The sequence below is a fragment of the Malania oleifera genome, chromosome 13 (genome assembly GCF_029873635.1).
Source record: "Malania oleifera isolate guangnan ecotype guangnan chromosome 13, ASM2987363v1, whole genome shotgun sequence".
Lineage (NCBI taxonomy): Eukaryota > Viridiplantae > Streptophyta > Magnoliopsida > Santalales > Ximeniaceae > Malania > Malania oleifera.
The window spans coordinates 84,485,534-84,511,909 of NC_080429.1; the positions used below are offsets into that span (position 1 = coordinate 84,485,534).

Sequence of the window (26,376 nt, forward strand, 5' to 3'; positions counted from 1 at the left end):
ATTCAGTTCCCATATATTTTTGTTCTTGGCAAACCCTTCTACTTTACTAAGTGATAGATTCTTTGATTTTTCTTACATTTTGTATGATTAAAGATCCTATAAATATACCTTTCATACTTTTTTTTAATATTACTTTATGGACCTTTCTTTCTCTCTTCCTATTCTTATTTAGATGGCCTGTATGATGAGGATATGATTCAAGAAATTCATATAAAAAGTTGAGTAGTAAGCTATTCTATTTCCCACGGCATTACTTGCATTTCATCATTCTCAATCATATTTTATTAAAAAAAATATTATTTTCCTCCACGGTCAAACTGCCAACCGGTAGCTGGCGCGCCCTCGGGATTTCCACAAGGACACGCGCTGTAACATCGCACTTCCCCGGACTCATATCATGGCCCAATCGCGTATCGCCACGTACCCCTATGTAGGACCAAAACTGCCCTGCTGTCTTATCCCGACGTTCCAAAAGCATCCATCAACGAATATTCTCTCTCTATCCGCGTAAGTTGACGGTTAGGAATACTCAGCACCACCATCACAAATACCTCTGCGACACACCAGACCTACACTCCACCCCATTGACTGCACAGCTGCACTCTACGAAAACCGGAGCACGGGAACGAAGTCAAGCAGACTGTGGGAGTGAGAGACCGAGAGGGTCCGCACCATGCCTCCATTGTGTAAGCTTCAAACCCTAGATTTCCTTTTTCCTTTAATCATTCAGAGCTTGTTCTTCCAGTCTGAACTTCTGTTTTTCTTGTCGTAAATTGTTTTCGGTCGTTCATTTTCTACTTTATTGATCCCCGTTTGGGTTTTTTAATGCCTATTTTTTGCGGTTTATTTTATTTTTCTGTGAACAATCCGGGTTTCTCTGTGCGTGTGCTTGTTTCAATGGGACCAATGAGTCTATAAAATAGGACATGGATTTGGCTCTCAAGATATAGTCTAGAGAATGCAGAAATTCTAGAGCTCCATCATTACTCATCTCATTCATTAAACAATACAAATTTGAATTGGGTATGGGAAGACCTTTTGGATTAATCATAGTCTTATGGGATCCGTATCAATGTATGTAACAACAGGTATGGGTTTACCATATTTTTCAGGGAGGAGCTGAATTTGAACATGAGGACTTATCTGAGAATCTTTAGAAGAGAGAATGGGTTGGACTTGGAATGTTTCATCTGAATGATAATCATCTTCTGAATCAAAATTTTTTGAATCAGTAAGGACGAGAATAGTCTCTTCAGTCATCTCTTCTTGTTTTGAAAGAATAGATTCAGCATCTGCATCGAGTTCTTCATTCTATAATTGCTGGGCAAGCTTTGCAAATTTTACCCTGTTTATTGGGCATTGTTTTGCATAGTGGCCTTTTTTCTTGCAAATGAAACAACCAGGAGATTTGTCATGTCCTCGTCGAAACTTCTTTTTGAAGAATCTAAACTTTTTTCTTTTTCTGAGATCTTTTCTGAAACGCTTGTTTGGGAGAACTTTTGGATTAATCATGGTCTTTGGGAACTTAGATTTTAGGCTTTTGATTTGAATTGTGCAAATTTGGACAAAATGTAGTACAAATTTATATTAAATTTTGTTCAAATCCTTACAAGTCCAAATCCAAAACCTGACGTCTCAAAATTCATGCTAAAAACCAATGCTCTGAATTACAACGTAAAAAAGTGTTCAACACATCCATCTTCCTTTGTTGCAAAATCCAATGACAATTACTTCAGTGTAACCTGGAGCATATTTGCTGGACTCTAGTATGCACCAAAATTAAACAAATAAGGCCTTAAGGAAAACAACATAACTAATGTGCCTTGAAGTTGCTTTCCATTAATCTATTATCCAATTCTATCTAACAATGTTAAGGCTAAATTGACTGAAAAAATGGGGATTCCATGAGGATGTGTTCATAATGGATCAAGCAGGGTTTGTTGCAACACATTCGGTGCATGGTACTAGGTGAATTATATTCAGTAGCGTTAGATTTGATGAATTAGCATGACAAAAAAAAAAAAAAATGCTAATGTTGGTCTTAGAGGCAAGATCATTTACCATGATTCTTGACGCAATTAGGAATAAAAAATCATGTAAATTGGTCTTAGAACGGATTTTTAAAAATGCTAATGTTGGTCTTAGAGGCAAGATCATTTACCATGATTCTTGACGCAATTATGAATAAAAAATCATGTAAATTGGTCTTAGAACAGATTAAAACAGGCACATTCTTGCACAGAATAGTTGACCAACAAGATCATATATTCTCTTAAAGATGGGACTGTCGGTTCATGTTCCATTGAATTTGGTTGAATGTATGAAGTGATATGAGGATTCAAAATTTCATATGAAGTTGGTTTTTCACCAACTTCTGTGCCATTCAAAAATACCAAAACAGCGACCATGGATGCTGGAAATTGACCCTGCTTGGTATTATGGAACATAGGATCACATCGGTAAAAGTTTCATGGTGTTCGAACTTGGAAAATAAATAAAAAAAATCCAAGCTTTGTAGTGCATCAATGGTGGTTAGAGTTTGGAGGAAACCTAGTTGCCTAGAAGAAGACCTTGCATTCAATCAAGAAACATAAATGATGCACAGTGATATTGCACATGATATGCAATATTTATAGGCGGTGCTCCCTTCGTGAATTTGGACCTACTAGACACTATCGCGAAGGATGAAAGCAAGGAGTGTCTTTTGAATAAGGTGTTTCACATGCAGATATAATGACATAATAATTTAAGTTCTATGGTTATGCCCATAACAGGGTACCTTTCCAAAGAGTTGTGATTTGGACTGTTCAAAATAATCGCCATGATTGATCTGAATTAGTTAAGATGCTTTGATTCAAATTTGAAACTTGCTAAATATGGCTGCTCTAAATTTCATGCAATAGTTATGGAGAAAAGACTTGCAAGGTATGTGGTCATAAGGTAGGGATGGAAAAGTCCATATCCAATATCCAACAATGATGAAATGCTAGTTCTATTCATGAAAACTTCATGTCTTTGAGTTCAATGGGTGATAGTATATGAATATGATTGTGTGCAAATGTCTTAATAAATACCATCTCAATATAAGATGTTTGCTCGTATTGAAAAGGAATGGCGAGCTACATGCTTTTAGTATTATTTTGACATAATTGTACAAAGCATATCAATTACGGAAACACTCTTGTCTATCTATGAGTGTAGAAGTAGGCTGCCAATGAGTTTATAGGCGTTGACTCTATTGCACTCATGGAAGGATATGTACACGAGGCCTTTAGTAGTGTCAAAAGAACACTTTCAAGAGATGAAGGTCTTTGTGTGGGTCATATATGGTTATTAAAAAAAGATTTCAAGATTAAAGGCCCCTCTACCATACACTTTTTACTTTGGTTGTAAACTTGATTTTCAATACAAAACTTTCCTTATTTTGAAAATGGTTGGGGATTGCTGCAAATTTTTCAAAATAATGAAAAGATGAGAGCAAAGATCAAGGGCTGTGTCCAAGTATGTTTGAAAGGTGTGACTCTTCAGTATAGATAAACACCAAGGTTGTCTTGTTTTAAGCAAATCAAGGATTGTGACTGGCACCATAGGGTGTTCAGGTGGTAACCATTCAAATGGACCTCAATGACTCTAGAAATAGGACACGGTTTTAGTTTTTGGGATATATTCTAGACAAATACAGAACACTGTAATTCCTTATGTCTCATTCATTAAGCCATATCAAAATACTGTTTTATTGCAAAAATAATAATAATAATTTGGTTATAACAATCTTATATTCTCTAGAAGTGTTTAATGGGCCCATTGTTTGTGCAAAAGGAAATTGGCAGTGGCTTCACTGTATCGTAGACAATATTCAATGGAACCAGTGTACTCTACCAATTTAACCTTGGGAGGGTGAATAAAACCCCAAGAAAAGCAGCACAACACAAAGTAATATGCCTATTAATGGTTTTTTAGTCATTTAGCATTATTATTAATTGTTAAGGTAAGGTTTGGTTTGTAATAAGTGTAAGTTAGTAAGGGTATTATGGTCATTCCTATTGTACTTGACTTATATTATAAATAGAGGGAGATACCTATCATTGGGTTTAGGTCTTCCATTTTACCCAATTATTCAACATGGTATCAGAGCATGATTCTGAAACCTAAACCCTAAGTGTTACTACCACCGTCAAACAGAAGCCTGAAATCTAAAATCCGCTGCATGTCTATCATCATAGAAGATTGATCAGTGATACTATAACCCTAGAAAACAGCTAGCAACATCAGAAATTCAGACCAGTCGCTGGAATTTTCTGGGTGACACTGTCAGTTTGAGAGCATCAAACCCACTATAGATTTGTCAAAACCAACACCATAGTCACCCACAGACACTGCCAATCTGCCCCGCTGAAATCCCACCTCCAGACAGTGTCTCATGCGCCCTCACGCACTGGACGAAGGCTGCCAAGACCAACCCCACGCACCGGCACTTGAAGCCACTTTAAGTCATGGTTTTGACCTGAAATGATCCAGAAGTGATCCATTCTCTCTATTAACATGTTTTTGGAGTTTTTCGTGATTCTTTTTGCCCAAATATCTCACCTTTTTTAATTGCTCAAGTGCGGCACCCAGGGAATGGTTGTTTGATGCTTCGTGAAGCAGTTTATCAATGGTTATTGAGTTTAGTGGGTCTGAAACAGTGGGATTTGCTGTGCTTTTTTATTCAATGATCTAATTCCTTCCATATATCAAAATATCAAGCTGTTGGACATATGTTTTTTCTCAAAGATCCAATCTTTGTTTAACCATGCACTCATGGTAATTCGTCAGTTGTTGTTCGGTGTTAGTAACATTCATTGGTGACTTTCTTGGAGCAGTGACAGTGCTCATAAGCTGTTTTTTTTTTAGGCTATGTCAGTGTTATATAAGTTAGTCGGTGATTTCTCCATGGTACTTTCAGTGGTTCACTTCTCCAATTGTTTCAGTGTTGTGAGTTGCTTTCTTGGGGCTGTGATTGAGTTTCTTGGTGCTGTGGCAGTCTTGTAATGATTTATTTGTGACTTCTTCATGGTTGGTCACCTTGTTCATGGTGTTCATGGTTGTTTCAAGTCGATTGTTCCAACAATTAATCTTATGGTCAGTGATATGAGTTTGTGAAGGTTGAGCTGGAGTTTGCAAATCTCAAAAGTATGGTTCCTTCGTTAATCACTTGTTGGAGTGAACTGCCTACGGTGACTATATCGGAGGAGGAGTATTCAAGGTTTCTACAATATCAATCATCTCAACAAGCATCTTTTCACATTGCGTCTTTTGTTGAGAAAGGTAATCCTACAGTCTATATGTCATCTTACTTCCTTCCTACTAGTCCTTGGGTTGTCAATTCTGCTGCCACTTACCATATAACAAGTACAACCAACTTCTTTTCTAATCTCCAGTATCCTAAAAATCTACCTTAAGTTACCCTTGTTGATGGGTCCACTATTGTTGTTAAGGGTATAGGAACAACAAATCCTACTCCTTCCATCTCTCTTTCTTCTGTTTTATACATTCCTAAATCTCCTTTCAATCTCATGTTAGTTAGTAAGCTTACGAAGTCACTAAATTGTTCTGTCATATTATTTCCTAATTCTGTTGTTATTCGGGATCTGAAGACGAGAAATACAATTGGCACAAGACGTGAGACTCGTGGACTTTACTACTTTGAGTCGCCTTCTCCACCCATTTCCTGCACAGTTGGAGCTACACCACTTCAAGTCCATTGTCGCCTTGGTTATCCGTCCTTGGATAAGTTGAAACAGTTGGTTTCTGCATTGAGTTCTATGTCTAATCTTGAGTGTGAGTCTTGTCAATTGGGCAAGCATCATGATGTTCCCTTTGCTTCCCAGGTCAACAAAGTAGTGGTTAGTCCTTTCATGCTAGTCCAGTCCAATATTTAGGGTCCTAGTAGTGTCACATCAAAGTTGGGGTTTCAGTACTTTGTTACATTTGTTAATGACTACTTTAGGATGACTTCGTTATATTTAATGAAAGATCTTTCCAAGTTGTTTGATATCTTTTGTGCCTTCTATTCCCAAATAAGGACTTAATTTGACATGCCAGCCAAGATACTTAGTAGCGATAATGCTAAGGAATACTTCGGTACCCAATTTAGTACTTATATGACTAGCTCTGGTATGATTCATTAGCCTTCTTGTGCCCTTGCTGCACAACAAAATGGGGTTGCATAGCAGAAAAACAGACATATTCTTGAAGTCACTCGTACCCTACTGTATCAAGTTAGTGTCCCCAAAGTTTTTTGGAGTGATGTTGTGCTCACAACTTGCTCCCTCATCAATAAAATGACATCCTCTATCCTTGGCGGCAAAATCCCATATTCAGTTTTCTTCCCTAAGGCTCCTTTGTTCTCCATTCCTCCTCATATATTTGGTTGTGTTTTTTGTCCATCAATTAACTCCAGGAATGGATAAGTTGGATCCTTGTGCTATCAAATGTATCTTTTTGGGCTATTCCTATTCTTAAAAAGGATATCAATGTTATAGTCCTACTTTACATCAATTTTTTGCCTCTGCTGGCGTCACCTTCTTTGAGTCTACACCATACTACTCTGATTCCTTGAGTTCTGTTGACCTTAATGAGTCTCTTCCTCTGTCTTGTCTTCCAAATCCAAACCTAGTATCTATGCCCAATCATCCTACATCTTCATCTAGTGTGAGTCCTTCTCATCGCTTGAACCATCCCAATTTGCAGGTATACACATGGAGACTCAAGGGTGAAGTGCCTCCTCTAGCTTCTACTACTGTGCCTCTAGTTCCCTCGCCAGATGATCTTATTTCCCATGATATTGATCCTTTTAATAGCTGCTTGAAGGCAAACGCACTTGTACCCAACATCCGATCTCTAATTTTATTTTTTTTTTGTTATGATTTCTTGTCACCCTCTTATTATTGTTTCGTTAGTACTTTGTCTTCCGTTGCTCTTCCAAAATCTAGTTTTGAAGCTCTATCCCACTTTGGGTAGAGGACAGCAATGGTTGAAGATATGACACTACATGATAATGATACTTAGGGTTTGGTACCTCTTCCTCCTAATAAGTCTATGGTTGGTTGTTGCTGGGTGTACATTATGAAAATCAATCCTGATGGTTTTGTGGCTCGTTTGAAGGCCCGCCTCGTTGCTAAGGGGTATAATTAGGTGTATGGTTTAAGATTATTCAAACACATTCTCTTCGATCGCTGAACTTGCCTCAATACGTTTGTTCCTTTCTTTAGCCACCACTTGTCATTGGCCTTCACATCAGTTAGATGTGAAGAATGCTTTCCTACATGGTAATCTTCATGAGGAGGTATATATGGAGCAGCCACCTGGATTTGTTGCTCAGGGGGAAGTCATACTCAGTATGTCGTCTTAAGAAATCATTGTATGGATTAAAACAATCTCCAAGGGCATGGTTTGGCCATTTTAGTATTGTAGTACTTGAGTTTGGCCTTCATCTATGTGCAATAGATCACTCTCTTTTTTATCGTCATACTCCATCTGGCAGGATTTTGCTTATTGTGTATGTGGATGACATTGTGATCGCTGGTGATGATGATTGAGGCATGCAAGACCTAAAGCTTTTCCTATAGAGTAATTTTCAGACCAAGGACTTGAGACCATTGAAGTACTTCTTGGGTATAGAAGTATTGAGATCTCGTATAGGAACTGTATAGTCGCAGAGAAAATATGTTCTTGATCTTTTAGGTGAGACGGGGTTGTTGGGATCCAAACCTATTGATACACCCATGAATCCCAATAGTTAGTTCCAGATATGGGTGATTTGTTGCCTAACCCAAGTCGGTATAGGAGACTTGTTGGAAAGTTAAATTATCTCACTGTCACCCGACCAAATAAATCCTTCGCAACTAGTGTTGTGACTCAATTTCTCAATTCCTCGAGAACAAGTCACTGGGATGCAGTAATTCGCATTTTGAGATATCTCAAAGGTGCACTAGGGAGAGGTCTTTTATATCAAAATCGGGGTCACACTCATATTCAGGATATATAGATGTAGATTGGGCCGGGTCACCTTCCGATAGAAGATCCACAATCGGGTATTGTATCTTTGTCGGTGGTAATTTGGTGTCTTGGAAAAGTAAGACACACACTGTGGTGGCTAGGTCGAGTGCTGAGTCTGAATACAAGGCTATGGCGCACACTACATGTGACCTTCTTTGGCTGAAGAACATGTTGAAAGAACTAGGTTTTCCACATTCTCAACCTATGAAGTTGATGTATGATAATCAAGTTGCTATTCACATTACCTCCAACCCTGTCTTCCATGAACAAACAAAGCACATTGAAGTTGATTGTCATTTTATTCGAGAGAAACTTGTATAGAAGCTCATTACAAGCACTTATGTGAAGTCTGAGTTTCAGTTTGCTGATTTGTTCACTAAAGCCTTGGGAGGTGCTCATGTGAAAATCATTTGTAACAAGCTAAGAGCATATGATAATATGATATATATGCTCTAGCTTGAGGGGAGTGTTAATGGTTAGTTTAGTCATTTAGCATTATTATTAATTGTTTTTGATTTGTATTAAGTGCAAGTTAGTAAGGGTATTATGGTCATTTCTATTGTACTTGACATATATTATAAATAGACAGAGATACCTATCTTTAAGTTTAGGTCTTTCATTCTACCCAATTATTCAACAATGCCTTGAATCCACTTTCGACTACAAATTTATTATCCCCCATTGTAGTTTTTCTCTGATAGAACCATAAAGGTTAGTTATTCCTTGTAAAATAGCTACTAAACAGTTATGAAGCAAAAATAAAACCTACTTAGCAATTATTTGTCACCCATTGTCATTATTCAACAATGCCTTGAATCCACTTTCGACTACAAATTTATTATCCCCCATTGTAGTTTTTCTCTGATAGAACCATAAAGGTTAGTTATTCCTTGTAAAATAGCTACTAAACAGTTATGAAGCAAAAATAAAACCTACTTAGCAATTATTTGTCATCCATTGTCATTGCAATAACAAAATGAGGGAATTCATGTTTGGAGATGTACTTAAATAACATAAAAACTGCATAAAGTATTAATTTATTCTATGGAAAAATTTGTTGGCCCAAGTGGTAACCCAAGAGGAGGGGTGAGTTTAATAAAAACTAATGCGTTTGATACAAAATTTAAAACAATTTAAACAAACAAGCTAGTATAAAAAAATAAGGCAATAAAATGAAAGGAGACAAGGGAAGAAGTAAACGCTTTTTATATTGGTTAAGCTATCCCCCCCCCCCCTATTTTCACTCTCTCAAGGCCAACCGCCTTGAGGTTCAACTAATCCCCTTACTTTCACAGTGGCAAGGTTACGAGTTACTCCCCTTATTTTCTACAGAGACAAAGAAACCAATACAACCCTTGTTTCTACGGAGACAAGGAAACCAATACAAGAGAGATTACAAAAGGAATTTTTTCACAAGGAGTGATTACAAATTTGAAGCTCAAAATTAACTCTCAAAGAATATTCAAAATTATTGCACAAGAGTTTTTTATGTTTCTCTCAAAAGTGAGCTATTTAGGGCACAAGAGAAATTAAGAGAGAATTGAAATTTTGGGCACTTACAAATTTAGTATAGATGTCTTCTCTTACTTTATTTAGGCTTTAGAGGGCATATATATAGATAATGGAGAAAAACTATCCGTTTTCTGGCGTTATGAACTTTTTCAGGTTAGGCTAGCTGACCGATTACTGAGTCCAGTCGACCGCTTGCTAGCTGTTTGAGATTAAAAAAAAAAAAAATTACCACTGCAGGCAAAACTGTGCAGACCGGTCGACCACCCCCAGCTTTTCCCTGGACTGGCCGACTGCCCCTGGCTGCAAACTCTGGTTCAGTCTTCCTTTGTTTGCCATTTCTCCAGTTTTAGTTCATTTGTGCCATGATTTGTATATTCTAAGAGTTTTACAAGTCAAAACAAATTACAATTGAGATAATAAAAATACAAAAAAATAGGAATTTTAACTCTTAAAATTTTCTCTCAATTCTTAAACTTCAAGGGCTTAATCTTATTGAAAACAACTTAAGCACAAAGAGTAGTACATAATTGTTTGTTGTCATCAAAACCAAGTTAATGAAACTTTGGGGCTAACAAAAATAAAACTCACCCAGGAATAGTAAATGTTGCAAATAAAAAAAAATACATTGCTAATAATTTTGAACAGAACCTTCTTGAGGTGTTTCTACATTTGATTGATCCATTTCTCTTCTTTAAAGCTCTTTAATTGACTAACATTGGAGAGAGACCCAAATCAGTGAATTTGTTGGACATAGAGAGAAATTGAGAATTTGATTTACTATGAACAAAACTTGGCATGAAAAAGAATTGTAAGAGATAGATAAACCATGGGAGAGATTGCTTAACTTACGGATTTGAGTAAATCATCAAAAAGAGTTGGGGGCAAAATTAAGTTTCTACACTTTTGAAATAATGCAACACTTTATTAAAACACAAGATGATGGGGCTAGTGAGGGCAAATTTGATTCGAACTCTTTTTCTTTGCTAAAATAAGGAACCATACCATAGTTTGTCTGGCGAACGGGTTGGGTAGTCCGGTGAGCACCCACATTAACCCCACACTAAATCTGCCCTTTGAGTAGAATGATTAATAGACTGCATTTATGGTGTGTTATTGACAAGATGGGCAATGGACCTTATAAACTTTATGTATAAATAACAAAATTATGTTTTCATGGCATCAATAGGTTTTGCATCTAGTGTGGGTTTTATGCGAGGATATGACCACATAATTATGTTTGTATTTCTGGTTTACTGTCGCTGTGATTGGGCACTATTCATACTCCAATATATATGGTTGATTAATGAAAACTGATAAGAGTGATAGGGTGAATTTGGTTGAGGGTGTAAGCTGGACCCAACTACCCATTTGTACTTTATGGTAAGTAAGTGTGTGGATTAACTTGAGAACAATTTGAGTTGAATCCCCAACCCAAGCAATTTCTTTAAGATGGGTTGAGAGGCTTCGAAAATTGCTCTTTTACTGTGACCTGTGTAGAACCTAGTCAAAATTTTCCTTTGATATGGTCAAAGACTCAAGATTTTCTCCATATATAGCATCTAGATATAACAAGCTAGCATAGCTGACAGCCTGACACAAATAGCCAGGCTAAGACTCCAAGTATATTTATGATCCAATTTTACTTGTTTTTATTTTTACTGGGGTTTTTATTTATGCTATTTCTTATTTATCTTTAGAAATCTCAATGAGCTTAAAATTGACTAATGTGCAATCAATGAATGCCTTAGAACCTCAATGCAGTTGAATTCAGTTTTAAATTTCATTGAATTATGTACATTTAAGAGTATTGTTGGCTTTAGTGTTGTTAGATTACCACTTTACCTAAAAGCTTAAGCTGTTAGGTTGTGGGCCAACAACGTGTATCAAGCACACTCCCCTGCACGTGTAACCCGACAACACGTGGAGGGAGAAACACACAATATATAACACCCATGATAGGGAACACAATAATTTTTAAACACCGCACAATAAATGTGGACAACAAGATTAGAACCCAGGACCTCTTGGTAACCAGCTCTAATACCATGCTAGATTACCATTATACCTAAAAGCTTAAGCTGTTAGGTTGTGGGCCAACAATGTAACAAGTGTTATAGTTATCAATTGAAGATCAAGTAATTTTTCTCATGTATTTTTAGCTTGATGAAATGAAATTCTTGTTACTTGAAAAGAGTTCAAACATATATATGGATTATTCTGGTTCCTTAATTGGATGAACTTGCCTCAGTTGCATGCTGCTTTTGCACTTGCAGGGCTGTGTCTTATCTCATACATAGATAAAGGCATGCAAAATTGGCAATGCATAAACTATAGCATGCCATATTAGACTTCCATGAGTGAATAATTGTCAATATATGTTCAATTATTTTTTTTTAAAGTATTGCTATGTAATAGTTATAATAATCAGGCCAGGTTCTTTGTGTCCCTAGTAATGTATGTATACTGCTCTTAAAAATGATTAAACAGGGACCTATGATTCTAAAGTTGCACATCATGCTCATTAGGCTTGATAGCGTTGACATTTTTGGGTAAAAATAATTTTGATATTTTCAGTGTGTATTAAATATGGCAGGCTTTGTCCCTCTTATATTTCTGTCTCTCTTTGCTTGGTGTACTGCAAGGCCTTTCTATCCACTTCCCAGCAAATTCAGTGATAGAAATAGACAGCCTCTACAGATGTCTCGTCCATTTAATATTGCGCATCGAGGTTCAAATGGGGAGTTCCCTGAAGAAACTTCAGCTGCATATATGGTATAATAGGACATTCAATTCTTTTCCTTTGCTTCTCATACGGCTGAAGGGAGTCTTATTCATTGTGAGGAGCTGCTTCAAAATTGTCGAAGCCATATTTCATGAATGAGCTTACTGGGTCTGGCATACTGGTTTGTCATGTTCAAAGTTATAGTTCTGGCATCGGCAACCCCCCACCCACAAAAAAGAAATATAAAAATTAATTTCTTAGTCTCGTATCATACCAGTTTTATCAGTTTCACTTCCAATTTTTACTCAAAAATGAGTGCCAAAATGAGTGATTTGCATATTTAAAAAAATAAAGTTTTTCCTTGTCACGCTCAAAGTAATAGTTTCACTTTTGATTTATGCTTGTTTTCATTTTCTTAAGTTTCTTGGAGGACATCAAAAGTAATTATTAGCTTCTACAATTGGATAGCAATCTACTGGTATTGGTGTTGAAATTCTTGTGCCCTTGTTCCACCTGTAGTGTTTTCTCTTCCATGCAAGGCGCATACCTGAAAGATGACTTTCTTGCAGAGGGCTGTTAAAGAGGGTGCAGACTTCATAGAAACAGATATCTTAGCCTCCAAAGATGGTGTTCTCATCTGCTTCCATGATGTAACTCTTGATGAGACAACTGATATTGCAGAACATAAGGAGTTCGCAAATCGTAAAAGGACCTATGAGGTCCAAGGGGCCAACACCACTGGCTGGTTCACTGGTATGGAAGCCTGCTTCTGTAAACTTGATTTACATCTTTTTTTGAATATTCAATGATTTTTCATTGCATTACCAAATATGATTATATTTTCCTGCTTGGAACTAGATATGATTTGTTTGTAAGCACTCTGCAATTCAAAACTTTTATTTTGATCCCGTGTCAACCAGCATTACTAAATTTATTTTGTTACATGTGCCTTTTTCCTCCTTTTTTAAAATTTGTTCTCTAGCTCTATTATGGGGATTTGGTGAATTTGTTCATTAAATTTATTTCGACCTCTTGCAGTTGATTTCACACTAAAAGAACTAAAGTTGCTACGGGTGAGGCAGAGGTATCCATTCCGGGACCAGCAATATAATGGTTGGTTTCCCCTTGTAATACGTTCATTTTAGTTTAATTGTTGAGCATAACATTTCTATTTCACTTGTTCATTTTAAAATTTTGTTTTTTAAAGCCAGATTGTTTATAGCCTTACAATTCGCTATCTTGATGAAGAAAATTTCAGGACTAAAAGATATGTTGTTGGAATGAATAATTATTCAGTGAATCTTAGGGTGTGTTGCATGTGACCCGAGGTTTATTTTATCTGCTATAGAACAGATTGTGGTGAGAGACATTCCTAATATTTCGGAGTTTGCATGACCAAATTTGTAAAGTAAGGATTACTCCTTCCGATCATCTTGTCTTCCTTTACATGCTTTATTTGTGAGGGAAGTTTGTACATGAGCCAATTATCAAAAGTTTTAGATTAACCTAGCTGGGTGCTAGGCTTTTGTCTTTAGGTGCACATGTTTTGTCCATGTTCCACATACTAGTCAAGACAAGTCCTCTCCTCTTGCCGTTAAATGTGTCTTTGTTGGGTACTCAGGAACTCATAAAGGAAATAAATGTTATAATTCCCACACTCATAGGAAATATTTTAGTGCTTATGTCACCTTTTTTGAGGGTACACCTAATTTTCCAATGTCAAGTCCTCCTTGGATGAATCTATTTTGATTTCATCAATGATTTATTCCCACCCCACCTCTTGTGTTGATCCTCCTGTTCCTACCCCTATCCAAAGAAACAATTGAAGGTTTATGAATGACAAAAAACAAGCACAGACATCATTGCCACCATGCAAGCACATCCCCTGCCCATCACTATTTCGACTTTTGATCTAGAGATCCTTCCCATATGAATTGGATTTGCTCATTTCTCACCGGAAAGGTACTTGAACATTTGCTCAGTAATCCTTAGTTGTTGTCATTGGGTTTACACCATCAAATACCTTTCGATGTTGTAACTGCTTGATGTACGAGGCACGCTTTCCAATGTCAAGTACGACTCAGTGTACAATGATTGTGTTTCGATGTCGTGCACGGCTTGATGTACAGTGCACGTGTTCCGGTGTCAAGAATGGCTCAATGTACGATGCACGTGTTCTGATGTCAAGCACAGTTTGATATACGATGTTTGTAATTCGATGTTGGGTACGGTTCGATGTACGATGCACATGGTACACTCAAACGTATAGTATTGATTATTTTGAGACCTTCTATCCGATTGCTCGTTAAAGTCTGTTTGTGTATTGATCTCATTGGCAGTTAATTTGATTGGCCCTTATATCAATTGGATTTGAAGAATGCCTTCTTGTATCGAGTTTGCAGAAGGAGGCATGCAGGGAGCAACCTCCTCGATATGTTGCTCATGGGGAGGATGGTAAAGTATGCAAGTTGCATAAGGCCATTCGATTTTTGTCTGCAAAATAGAGTTTGCTCCCATAGTGGGATTGCAGATGTTAAGCAGTGGCTTCAAGAAAAATTTGAAATCAAGGACTTGGTATTTTGTTTTACTTTCTTTGTATTGAGATTGTACGGTGTAGGAAGGGTTGAATCTATCTTAGCAAAAATATAGGTTGGATTTGTTAAGTGAGACTAGTTTGTTGGGAGCTAAACCATTTGATACTCCTATGGTTCCGAACGTGAAATTTCCTAGGGATGTTGGACTAGACTCTGAAGATAAATGTCGATATAGGCTGTTCGTTGGCAAGTTGATATATTTGACTGTCACTAGACTTGACATATCTTTTGCCATGGGGCTGGTGAGTTAGTTTATGGAAAATCCCAAACAACCACATTTGGTTGTTGTTTGTAGGGTTTCACAGTATCTCAAAGGCTCTCCCTATAAAGGTTTGATATATAAATGGTATAGAAATTGTGAGATTGTGAGATACTATGATGCAAATTGTGCTAGATCTATTGATGATTGAAGGTCTACGACTGGATATTGTACATTTGTGGGGGGGTAGTCTTGTTACTTGGCATAGCAAGAAAGAAACTACAATAGCAAAATCTAGTCCTAAAGGGGAATATCAAGCTATGGCTAAAGTCTCTTATGTCAGCGATGGGATTCCTAGTAAGGAAGCCAACATATGTATTTTTTGATAATCAATCTGCCATTTATATTGCTAGCAATCCAGTGTTTCATGAGAGGACAAAGCACATTGAAGTTGATTGTCATTTTTGTGAGGGATGCTGTGTTGAAGAAGGTCATGAGGACTTCCTTTGTGAAATTTGTCAATCAGTAAGGCGATGTTTTTACGAAGCCTTTATTTAAGTCACCTTGTCTAATGTTTTTTTACAAGCTGGGGTTTGGTGGTATTATGCCCCACTACCTTGAGGGTGTGCTAGAAAAGAATATGTTGTTTTAATAATTAGGTTATGTTAATGGGAATTTTTTTGTCCTTAAGACTTTATTATTATTAATAATTTATAAGAGGGCAGACCTGGAGCTGTACGTAGAATCCAAGAAACTGCTGCTCAGTTCTTTCTCTTTTATCTCCTTCTCTTCTTCTCTTCTCCATCTCAAACTTTACAACCATCATACTGCATATCATAGAAATAGTTACATTGCATTATGCATGTTGAATACTACAAGCATAAATTGGCTTGGGCTTGGGTTGCATTTGATTCCCACAGGCCTCAACCCAACTCCTCCCATGACCCTAAGATTTTCACAATAATCCAAAAAATATGTCTAGAAGCTATATCCAAGGCAGGTCTGAATTAATATTGTTTCATGAAATTGTGAATTGTTTTGCAGGAAAATTTTCTATCATTACTTTTGAAGAGTTCATATCAATTGCACTGGATGCATCTAGAGTCGTTGGAATTTACCCAGAGATTAAAAATCCAGTATTTATCAACCAGCATGTGAGTAATTTTCCCTGAAAACTGCTGCAATGGATGGCATATAAAAAGGGGAAAATGATGGCTTCAACATTGGTTGAGCTTGAAAATTAGTGAACACCCCCCCCCCCCCAATCCCGGCCCTTGTGATTGTGTTTGCTTCATTTTTCTCCACATAATTTGGTCATTTCAAGAGACTAAAGAACTTTTTTCCCCAGATTCAAACATGCGCACAAAATCAGCCTTTATTCTTTGGATTCTTGAATGGTATTCTAATCTCTGGTGTTGTGCAGGCGACATCAGGCAGATGATGTGTGAAAACTTGAGATATTAGCAAATCTTTCTGTACTTTAACATGGAATACATTTCGGATATCCAAATTATTTACATCTTGCAGAACTAGCAGAACTTGTTAACTACAAGTTTTATAGTTATAAATGTAGTCACCTAATGTGCTGCAGATTTTCGGGTCAGATCTTTTTAACTTTTGAACACCACAATCACCTTCCCTTGTCCCCAGTTTGCCTGCAAAAATAAAAGAAAAAGGGGTAATGGGGAAGGTGAAACTCCCTAATATTTGTGAATGAATTCCTCCAGACAACTCTTTGATATCCTTTATGTTCTTGATATTTTTGCAGGTCAAGTGGTCTCATGATAAGAAATTTGAGGACAAGTTTGTGGAGACGCTTATTAAGTATGGATACAAAGGTTCATACACGTCGAAGGATTGGTTGAAACAACCTGTATTCATCCAGTCCTTTGCGCCAACTTCACTTATCTATGTATCGAACCTGACAGACTCACCCAAAATCTTCTTAATTGATGATGTCACAGTACCAACTCAAGACACAAATCAGGTATCAATTTTCCTGCTGCAGCACCAATATATTGGTATTAATCATCTGACACAAGCTCCATAACTATTCTGCAAGCTAATCAGTAACTTTTGTTTGATAAGAAAATTGGGTAAGGCATGATGATGATAGTCATTCTGAATAGTGTATGCTGATGGATCAGTAAATTTTTTTATTTTTTTTTTTCTTTTTTGAAGTGAAAGGGTTTGTTTGATGTAATTGGAAAAGGGGTTATGTCTATCTGGACTCTGGCCTCCAAGGATAATTGTTGCTAAGAGATGTCAAAGTGATTTTTGTGATCTAGATTATGCATATAATATATGAATCATAAGAATTGTCTACACAAGACATTGTTCCTATAAATACCAAAATGTTTTCATGAGATAAATTTTCCTTCTCCTCTTTTGAACAACAGCATGTTATGAAGGTGGATGAATCATGTCTTCTGACATGTTGACTTATATATGTGGCTTCATTGTTCTGGATCTATTAAATTGCAGTGAACTGCTGTAATATACTGCGTACGTGGAGCTTTTTCGATGTATCACCCCTTATTTGGTTAATGAGAAACTTAAACATACAAAGTCTCCTACGTCAGATCTATGTGATTCTATGGCCACTTCATTCCGAAATATTTTGATGTTTATCATGAGAATAAAATATCTATGTATGATATGCAGTCATATTGGGAAATCACATCAGATGCATACCTTGACTTCATTAAGGAGTATGTTGTGGGGATTGGACCTTGGAAGGATACTGTTGTTCCTGTAATAAATAATTATCTGCAGACACCAACTGATCTTGTAGCCCGAGCACATGCCCATAACCTGCAGGTCCGTATAGTATTGTATCTTAAAGCTGTATGCGCAATGGTTCGTTTATTAAATAATTCTTAGTCATGATTATCTTTGGTTCCATTTTGTAATGCTGTAGTGGCACCCCAATTTGTCTAATCATTCCCGAATCTCTTGCATGTTGTAACAATCTAAAAGATCAAAACAACATCATCGAACTGAGATAAATAATTCCAGCATTCCAGTTGTCAGATTTTCTGATATATGCAACAAAAATAGCTCCTTTTCTAATAGCATTTGCCAAGAAAATGAACCTGGTAAAAAGTGCAACATCCATGTTCCCCCTTAACTGAGGACCCAGAAGTCATTTTCCTCCCAAGCAACACATACATACATGCACCATGGAATTTGCTGGATTTCTGAAAAGGATGAGTTGTTTCTATGTTTTGATTTTCTGAACTATAGAAGGTTGATGAATTTGATGCGTCTAGTTTATGACTGAGCATGTAAGATCCAGAATCATGCTTGGCAGTATGCATTGTATTCAATCAATCTCTCCAAAAACTTATTAAAGAGAAGTTCAATTGAAATAACTTGACGCATTATATTATTTTTATTATTATTATTATGAATGTTCACCAAGCATACCTCTTTTGTAACATCAATCTAGGTGCACCCCTACACTTACCGGGATGAGAACCAGTACTTGCACTTTGATTTCCATCAAGATCCATATGTTGAATATGATTACTGGATAAAAAATATCGGAGTTGATGGGCTCTTCACAGACTTCACAGGGAGCCTCCACAATTTTCAGGAATGGACATCGGATGACCACAAAGATGACAATGCCAGCGCATCCAAACTACTGCATAAGATATCATTGATGATTTCTTCCTACAAAAACTTATGAGAGTTCATGTTTTTATCTTTTTATCCAGCAAATAAGTTATGGTTGTGTATTTTACAGACAAGAATACCATTAATAAAAATTTGTCCATCAGAATTACTTGTTCAGGATCATTTGTTGCAGAAATCTTGAGGGAGCATTTAAGGCCATAATATTGTTTTTCATTTTCAACTTTCAACATTTGTAATTTTGTATAGAGGTTAGAAATTGGCTTTTTATTGCCAATTTTTAATTCTTTGAAAAAATGAAAAAATGGAAACTGTTTCAGCACAAAATTCAATTTGTTTAGATGCATCACAGTAACCTTTCATCTTTTTGTTTTTGTTTTTCCTTTTGTTTTTGTGTGTTTTTGTTTTTTCAAATGTTATTTCAAATTTTAAACCTCGCTGATCAATTTACCATTTGAAATGGTAACCTTTCATCTTTCTGGTTTTTGTTTTTCCTTTTGTTTTTGCGTGTTTTTTATTTTTCAAATGTTATTTCAAGTTTTAAACCTCACTGATCAATTTTCCTTTCTCTGCATGTTTGAATCATCCTACCCCTCACGGATTTGGTAAAATTGTTTATTTGGAGCTGATTGATTAAGGATGTGGCTAATTAAGGATTTTGTTTGAAAAAAGAAATATATTTTAAATCATATTTTCTTTATACATGAAATGTTAAAATGATGGATGAAAAATTAATGATTTATTCATTGATTTGCTGTTACGCCTCATTCCCACCAAGCTCTTTATCTTTGGTTCAATCTTTCTTTCTAGAATATAACATTCTTACACATGTTCAGGATCATTTGCTGGTACGCCCCAAATCACTGCAAGCATGTGTAACAGGAAGAAGAAATTTCAACCTTGCAGTGATTTGGGCTTCTAAAGATAGCCGTATCATGACTTCCAAATAAACTACACAATAATCGCAAAGTTTTTTGAATTATACTTTCTATACTCTTTTTGTCCAGTTTGCTTCAAGCTAATGAGGGTTTCCTAAAGGTGTTACTAACAATTCTTATCAGCCTCATCCTATGCTTCATGCCCAATGTTTTAGTTGCTTCTAAATGTCAAGTATTATTCCATAAACAATTGCTATATTCAGACATTTTATTTTAATGCAGGATGGATGATCCATTCAAATTCATTACTCTTCTTAGATTGCAATGATGTTTCCTCGTGTCAATAAGATTTATATAGAACGTTCAGTACTTTAAGAGATGATGAGTGTTGATGAGTCGTCATACAAGACATCAGTTTGGATTACTTGGCTCACTCCAAAACATACATTGCCTAGTTTACTGCATATTTACTTGCGCCACTTGCTACATACTATTATCGAACTCCATCAGTACTCAACATGCAATCCAAGAAACCAGAGCATCTGCTAATATAATATAATATATAATGCCCTTTAAGCAATCAATTATCAACTGATTTCTTTGGCAATGCATGGTATTTGACTGCTACAACTTTACAAGCGAAGCAGTGACCAACTTAAGAATGAAGCCCATATAATCAGTGCTTCTCTTCAAGTTCTGCATCCGCTTGTTGGGTTGAGGAATAGGAATTTGAAGACAAAGAAAGAGCTTCAGGTGCTGCCTCTAAAAACAAGAACGTCAATTTGTCCCAAAAAGTACTACAATGGTGTGAGAAACCAATATTCACACTGCAGATAAGACTTAAGCTCCTATGACCAAAGAATTTATAGATTAAGCTCTGGAGGCAATTGAAGGTATATGGGCCCAAAAACATCTTTTGTTTAAAACAGAAGGTACAGCAAAACTATCTATTAGGAGGCTTTCATCTTTGCTATTTCTTGCAGCAAAAACTTAGATTCAGCTGCATAATCAACTGAAGCTATGGATTTGACTGTTATCCTCTGCCTCTTCTCACTCATGTACTCACGTTGTGCTACACCCACCCGGAATAGAAGAAGGGCCCATTTAGCTTCCTTCAATTTCAGTTGGTATGAATTCTCTTCTCCCTCCTGAAAAGAGGAAAAAATGATTAAGAAAGCTATATAACCACCATAATTTTTCACACATAACAAGCATGAGGAGCACAAGAGACTCAATCTTAATGGAGATGCATCCCAAAAACAGTGCATATATTTGTATACATATCAATGCATATGGCATTAGTTACTTATACAATCACTTAATGAATTATACACTGGATTATGAGTACAGTGATCATATACCTGTGATCTTAGCTTATCAAGTTCATCAGCAGAGCACCCAATTATTTGTTCTGCTTGATCATTGAACACAGAAAACCAAGCTTCACCACTTGCATCAGAAACCTTAACCACCATTATATATCTGACAAATATAGACTAAATTAAAACATGAGGTTTTTTAAGGAACATTTCCAATGCTGAGCAGAAAATACTTTAGCTTTTTTCAGCTTCTTACCTTAAACAAGACTCTTCATCATTCCTCTGGCATCCTTCACACCAATACCCAGACCCAATAGCTTCTGTAACCTTCTTATTGCATGTCTTGCAAGCCCGATACCACATAGTCTGATCAGGTTTGATGAAGCTTACAAACCCAAATACACTGAAAAATGCAGGCTGCAGAAAAAAATTCATCCATATTGTTAAAACTGAATGCGCGAGTAATAAACTGGCAAGCTTAACCAAACTGAAACTAAATGGACACAATCATGCTATGACTAAATAACTAATCATGCTGCATGTCCCATGAATAAAATTATAACCAAACCAGAGTTAAATATTTGCCAGAAGAGAAATCTCCACTCCCTTTGTATCATTGTCAAAGGGTTGCAAATGAAATGCTATCTCTATTTTCTACTTGTAATCTATGCCAAGCAACACAAAAGATCTGATGACTAGAAAATTCTCAATTTCTGACAAGCAGTAATTATACGATACCTTGTCCTCGCCCAAGGATGGATTACTGGTAATATGATTAAGGGAGACTCGATCAGAGTACATGGATCTAATTCCAGCATTGGAAGAAGGGCTCATACCCTGGCCAACAGAAGCCATTGATGTGTCCTTGCCTTCAGAATCATACCTGTAAACAAATTTTCATTTAGTCACAATTTTTTTAAAAAAAGAACAACAGCTTACTGAAAAAGCATCTTACCAGGATCTCAGTTTGTTTGATTCAGGTATTTCAGGATTTACAAATAATGTACTTCTGCTCAGGGTTGACAAAGACACACCTGCAACAGGAAACAGGGTATTATTTTTCTTTATGCTCTATATACATATGGCTTTGCTTCATTGATTGTAGTTGAAAAATATCTAGAGTACCTTGAAAATCTCCAACTTTGAGGGATTTAATGGCAACTATGGGAGATTTATCAGCAATGTCTAGCAATTCCTGCCCTACATTAGTTGCAAGATCATTCCACAAAGACACCACAACAGTTTTCTTCCTGCAATTCAGACATCATCAATTCACCATAAACAGAAGATAAATTCTATGGAAAAAAAAAAAGCAAAAACTTACGTTTCATCTGCAATAGTTATGTCACGTTTTGGTACAGTATCATTGTTGCTCTTTCTTCTAATACTCATTGTAGGAGACACATTTTGGACAACCCCAATGATGTCTGAAAGTCAACAGATAATATTATTATATTAAACTGATAAGGACAGATTATATTACATGGAAAAAGGAGAAATAGGTAAGTGGATGTGACAGGAACTTTTCTGACCTACAAACTCCTTTCCATTGACATATGGACCCAACTGATCAATTTGGACAAAGTTGAATTTGGCTTCAGGAATAAAAGTTTCCTCATTGGCAGCCTCCTCAACCTCAGAATTCTCATTTAAGGTCATCTCATAATCATTCTGCACGATCTTAAACTGCTTGTTAGCAACTTTTAGAGTTCCTCTTGATACATAATAAACCCTTCCCAATTGAAACTTCTCAAAAAACTTTTTTGCAGCTTCATTAAACATTGTTGCCTGTATTTGAGTACCCTGCAAGAAATACAAGTTACTCAGCATCAGTACTGTTTTAATGTCTTCACCAGAATATAAATAATACACAATCAGTTCCAAATTTTATTGGAAGAAAACACAACATTTAATTATTAGATTCCACAGAATATTATCATTCAGAAGATACCCAGTATAAATTTTTTGCAGGGTATGTAATGCATTTAGAGGGAAAAAAAAAACTTAAAAACTTGGTGCTTACATCTTCATCTGTTAACTCCACATTGAAGACACAGCCTTCTCCTCTAGCATTTCTATAGGAACGCATGTTCCCTTTGCTCGTTACCCGAACCTTTATTGTCCAGTTGCCTTGATAAGGATTCAAGGAAACAAGGGGGTGAACTCTCCGTGTCATGGCCAGTCGTGCAGATGGAGCCATACTGGAATGCATAGAGCATAAAATGGTCATGAAAAATAAGATTTTGTTTATACAAAATTCAACAAACTATGAGCACATAAATTAGAGTGGTGCTGTAAAATAGAAGTCTCAAATCACTTTTCTGGAAGAAACCACATAATAAATTCCAACATAACTAAAACAATTGTGTCCTTTGAATTGAAGTTTTCACATACAGACAAGAATACTCACTTTCCACGCTGTTCGTGAACTATCTGAGCTGCTGATTTGGCAACAATTTCTTGCTTTGGCTTCAACATGATACCAGGGGCTTCTCCTTTTACTTCACTTTTAATATCCATCTCTTGCTTTGGCTTCAATACAATACCATTTTCTTCACTTTTTACCTCAGCCTTGATCTCCATTTCCAGTGCAGGAGAAACCTCCTCACACTTTGTTACAATTAGATATCTGATGCAGTTGTGAATGAGATGATGATTATACAATAAACCCCTTGAACTGATAGCATTAAGTGAATTATAAATGCTAGAATAGAATACTAGAATCCATGCTTACTTTTCAGAGAGATTTGGAATGTCATTGAGGGTGTAATCAAGAATGCGAATAAGACCCAAGCTCTGAATTTTTCCAGAATAAACCTCTGAAGAAAAACTGGCTTGGAGAACTGCCCTCAGTTTCTTCTTCCCATCACTAGCACTAAACCTGACAGGAATAAACCCAAACACTTACTCAATGAAGACTGAATACCAGATCACTGGCAATGGCTGCTACCAAGCAGCTTTAGCATTGATTGCTAAAAAATTCCTCAGGCCCATTCATAAATTAAACAATTAAACCAAGTTCAAGTTCAAGGCAAAGCTCAATTGTTTATGAAGATAGGATAGAACGACACTGGGCTCAGTCCATTTAGACTTTGAACAGTTTAGAGAGGGAAGTTTGGCACGGACGTATTCACATAACCTTGAAAATTAATAAGACGAGCCAATGAAGCATGGCAGAATCAATAAAAAGCCTTATGTGTTTTAATCAATATTTCTTATTTTAAACAGAGCAGGCATGTGATTGAGCTTAATCCTGTGAAGGGTTAGTTTGGGATAGAGTTAAGACTGAGATCAAAACCTTTTTTAACAAGGCACCCAACCCTTCTGTCAAAATCTAACTCTCAAACAAGGGAGATAGCAAACAAAAAGACCAAAAGAATATGTGCGCGTGAGTATAAGAGAGAGAGAGAGAGAGAGAGAGAGAGAGAGAGAGAGAGAGAGAGAGCAAAATAGTAGATCAAAAGACGAATGCAAATGAAACCTGTACAATGCTTATGACGTCTAAAACAGTTTCAGCAAAGATGACGAATGGGTTCTAGACGCGTGTAGGTATCTTAACAATGTCTACTCAACTTCAAATACGGAGTCAGTGCTTACTCAAAACAAAACAGATCATAAGCAAATTAACAGCACGCATCAACCATTTCGCTAACGAGAGAGAGAGAGAGAGTTGAGCACTCACATGAATCGGTTCCCTTTGGGCTGAAGATCGAGCACTTGGACCACAATTTCTGGTAACCCAGATGGGGAATCTGGAGATGGGTTCGCCAGTATAGTGTCTATAGCATCTGCGCTCACCCATTTCGCCATTCTCACTCAACACCCAGAATCTCTTTCACTCTTTTCCTCCCTCTCTCTCTCTCTCTCTCTCTCTCTCTCTCTTGGGATGGAGAAGTTGCAGAGAGAAAAGGGGGCGACGAGGGGGATCTTGTATTTGAGGGTTTTGGCGGCAAGCATTTCAGATTTCATATACTTTCCCGGCAGAATTCCCAAAAGGAAAAATCACACTTCTCCAAAAATTCGATTTTAACCCGCGAAATTTTTAACTTTTTTCGTTTATGGCAACATCTTCAGTGTTCTAGGTTTCGGGCTCCCGCGCCAATTTCTTTTTTTTTTTTTTAATATATGTAGACCATATGATAATTACTATGTTTACCCTAATTCCATTTTTTTATCTTCCCAAAGTAATTTATGCAACTAACAAAAATTAGATCTCATGCTCAACAAATTATTAGACATGGTCATATTTTTAACAAAATAATTTTCATCTATGAATACAATTATTAAATTAAACTATCTAATCACGTCAAATTTTAGAAAATAAATTAAATAATTATAATCTAAAGAATTCTAATGAAAATATAAATATTTCATTGGCTTATTGAAAGATGATGTCATTAATTAGGTTAACCTAATAATTATATATATCGTATATAGGTAGGAAAGATTTAATTCAATGTTATTAATCTTTCCAAACTTGATTAGGTATTTTTGTTCCGTGTTTCCAAAAGTAAATGTATGTATTTCGTATGGTATCTCACAATTATAGGAACATAAAGTATTTAGGAGGATAAATTGTCTATTATGCGATACCTTATTGTCACGGTCCTTAGTTCATGAACTAAAATGCAACTCAACTCATCTACTCTTCCACCACATTGAGTACTAATGGATGGACATTCTAAGTTAAGCCAAATTATCCATAAAATATCTTAGTGAAATCGTAACATTTTTAGGCAAATCAATATCACTTACCCCAACAACGTCCCCTTCTCTTTTTCTATGTTAAGATCTCTCCTTTCCCTTTCTCTTTTTGTGTGAACACCAATCTTTGTCCCTCTCTCTTGTTTATTGTTCAAGTCGAGAATTTCAAGGATGAAATATTTCAAAGATGGACTTTCAAGGAAGACATATCAACCCTGCAATTACTTTTTCCAATAAAAGAAAGAGAATGTGATAGTGAGAGATATATAAATGATTGCTCTCTTACGTAATTGAGCATAAAGTCTCTCAAATAAATGGTTGAACTAATGATTTTTTCTTTCTCATTCAAATTTAATGATTGTTTTAAAATCGTCATAAATTAACCAAAAAAAAGATAATGATGGAGGTGATAGTTACGAGTGAATGGCTACGGTTTTCAAGGATGAACTACTTCAATCATAAATTTAAAAACAACAAGCATGTGTCTTCTATAATTACAGGAGGGAGAGAGAGAGAGAGAAGGATATTATTAGCCTCATATGTAGTTCTATAGCCTTAATGTTATTGTAAGCAGTTGATAACAATTCCATTAGAACAAGGAAATATAGATATGTATATTAAGGTGAGCACAACACACTACGATTAAATAGCTAATGTACTAGGTCTTACAAGAGCACTATTAATGATTTTTTTTTCTCATTAGAATTGAAAAATGTTTTGAGATCAGATATGAGAAACCCTTGTTGCCTCTAGTTTGTTGTTCAATTTA

The 26,376-nt window shown here is 36.2% G+C and overlaps 2 protein-coding genes across 2 annotated transcripts; one reads left to right on the top strand and one right to left on the bottom strand.

The window, feature by feature from the left end:
- The first annotated feature begins 483 nt into the window (after positions 1–483).
- On the top strand, positions 484–18,865 carry LOC131146107 (glycerophosphodiester phosphodiesterase GDPD6). Its single transcript, XM_058095447.1, has 8 exons — positions 484–686; positions 12,146–12,324; positions 12,844–13,027; positions 13,313–13,387; positions 16,112–16,221; positions 16,836–17,054; positions 17,732–17,887; positions 18,519–18,865. The coding sequence occupies exons 1-8, from the start codon at positions 674–676 to the stop codon at positions 18,759–18,761; spliced, it is 1,179 nt and encodes a 392-aa protein (XP_057951430.1). The 5' UTR covers positions 484–673; the 3' UTR covers positions 18,762–18,865.
- Positions 18,866–20,114: 1,249 nt separating this feature from the next.
- Positions 20,115–25,003, bottom strand: LOC131146851 (replication protein A 70 kDa DNA-binding subunit B). The gene is made up of 12 exons (XM_058096657.1): positions 24,586–25,003; positions 23,638–23,784; positions 23,314–23,532; positions 22,927–23,104; positions 22,436–22,706; positions 22,228–22,330; positions 22,029–22,153; positions 21,859–21,937; positions 21,642–21,786; positions 21,160–21,320; positions 20,946–21,066; positions 20,115–20,732 (listed from the first exon to the last, which is right to left on the bottom strand). The coding sequence occupies exons 1-12, from the start codon at positions 24,711–24,713 to the stop codon at positions 20,535–20,537; spliced, it is 1,875 nt and encodes a 624-aa protein (XP_057952640.1). The 5' UTR covers positions 24,714–25,003; the 3' UTR covers positions 20,115–20,534.
- Between the last annotated feature and the right edge of the window lie 1,373 nt (positions 25,004–26,376).

Excerpts from the sequence above, each read along its gene's own strand:
- LOC131146851 (XM_058096657.1), bottom strand. The coding sequence starts at position 24,713 with ATGGCGAAATGGGTGAGCGCAGATGCTATAGACACTATACTGGCGAAC. Across the intron at positions 23,533-23,637 it reads ATTCCAAATCTCTCTGAAAA|ATATCTAATTGTAACAAAGT; the intron begins GTAAGCATGGAT and ends CAACTGCATCAG. Across the intron at positions 21,321-21,641 it reads CATCCTTGGGCGAGGACAAG|CCTGCATTTTTCAGTGTATT; the intron begins GTATCGTATAAT and ends TTTTTTCTGCAG.
- LOC131146107 (XM_058095447.1), top strand. Across the intron at positions 12,325-12,843 it reads AAACTTCAGCTGCATATATG|AGGGCTGTTAAAGAGGGTGC; the intron begins GTATAATAGGAC and ends ACTTTCTTGCAG. Across the intron at positions 13,388-16,111 it reads CCGGGACCAGCAATATAATG|GAAAATTTTCTATCATTACT; the intron begins GTTGGTTTCCCC and ends ATTGTTTTGCAG.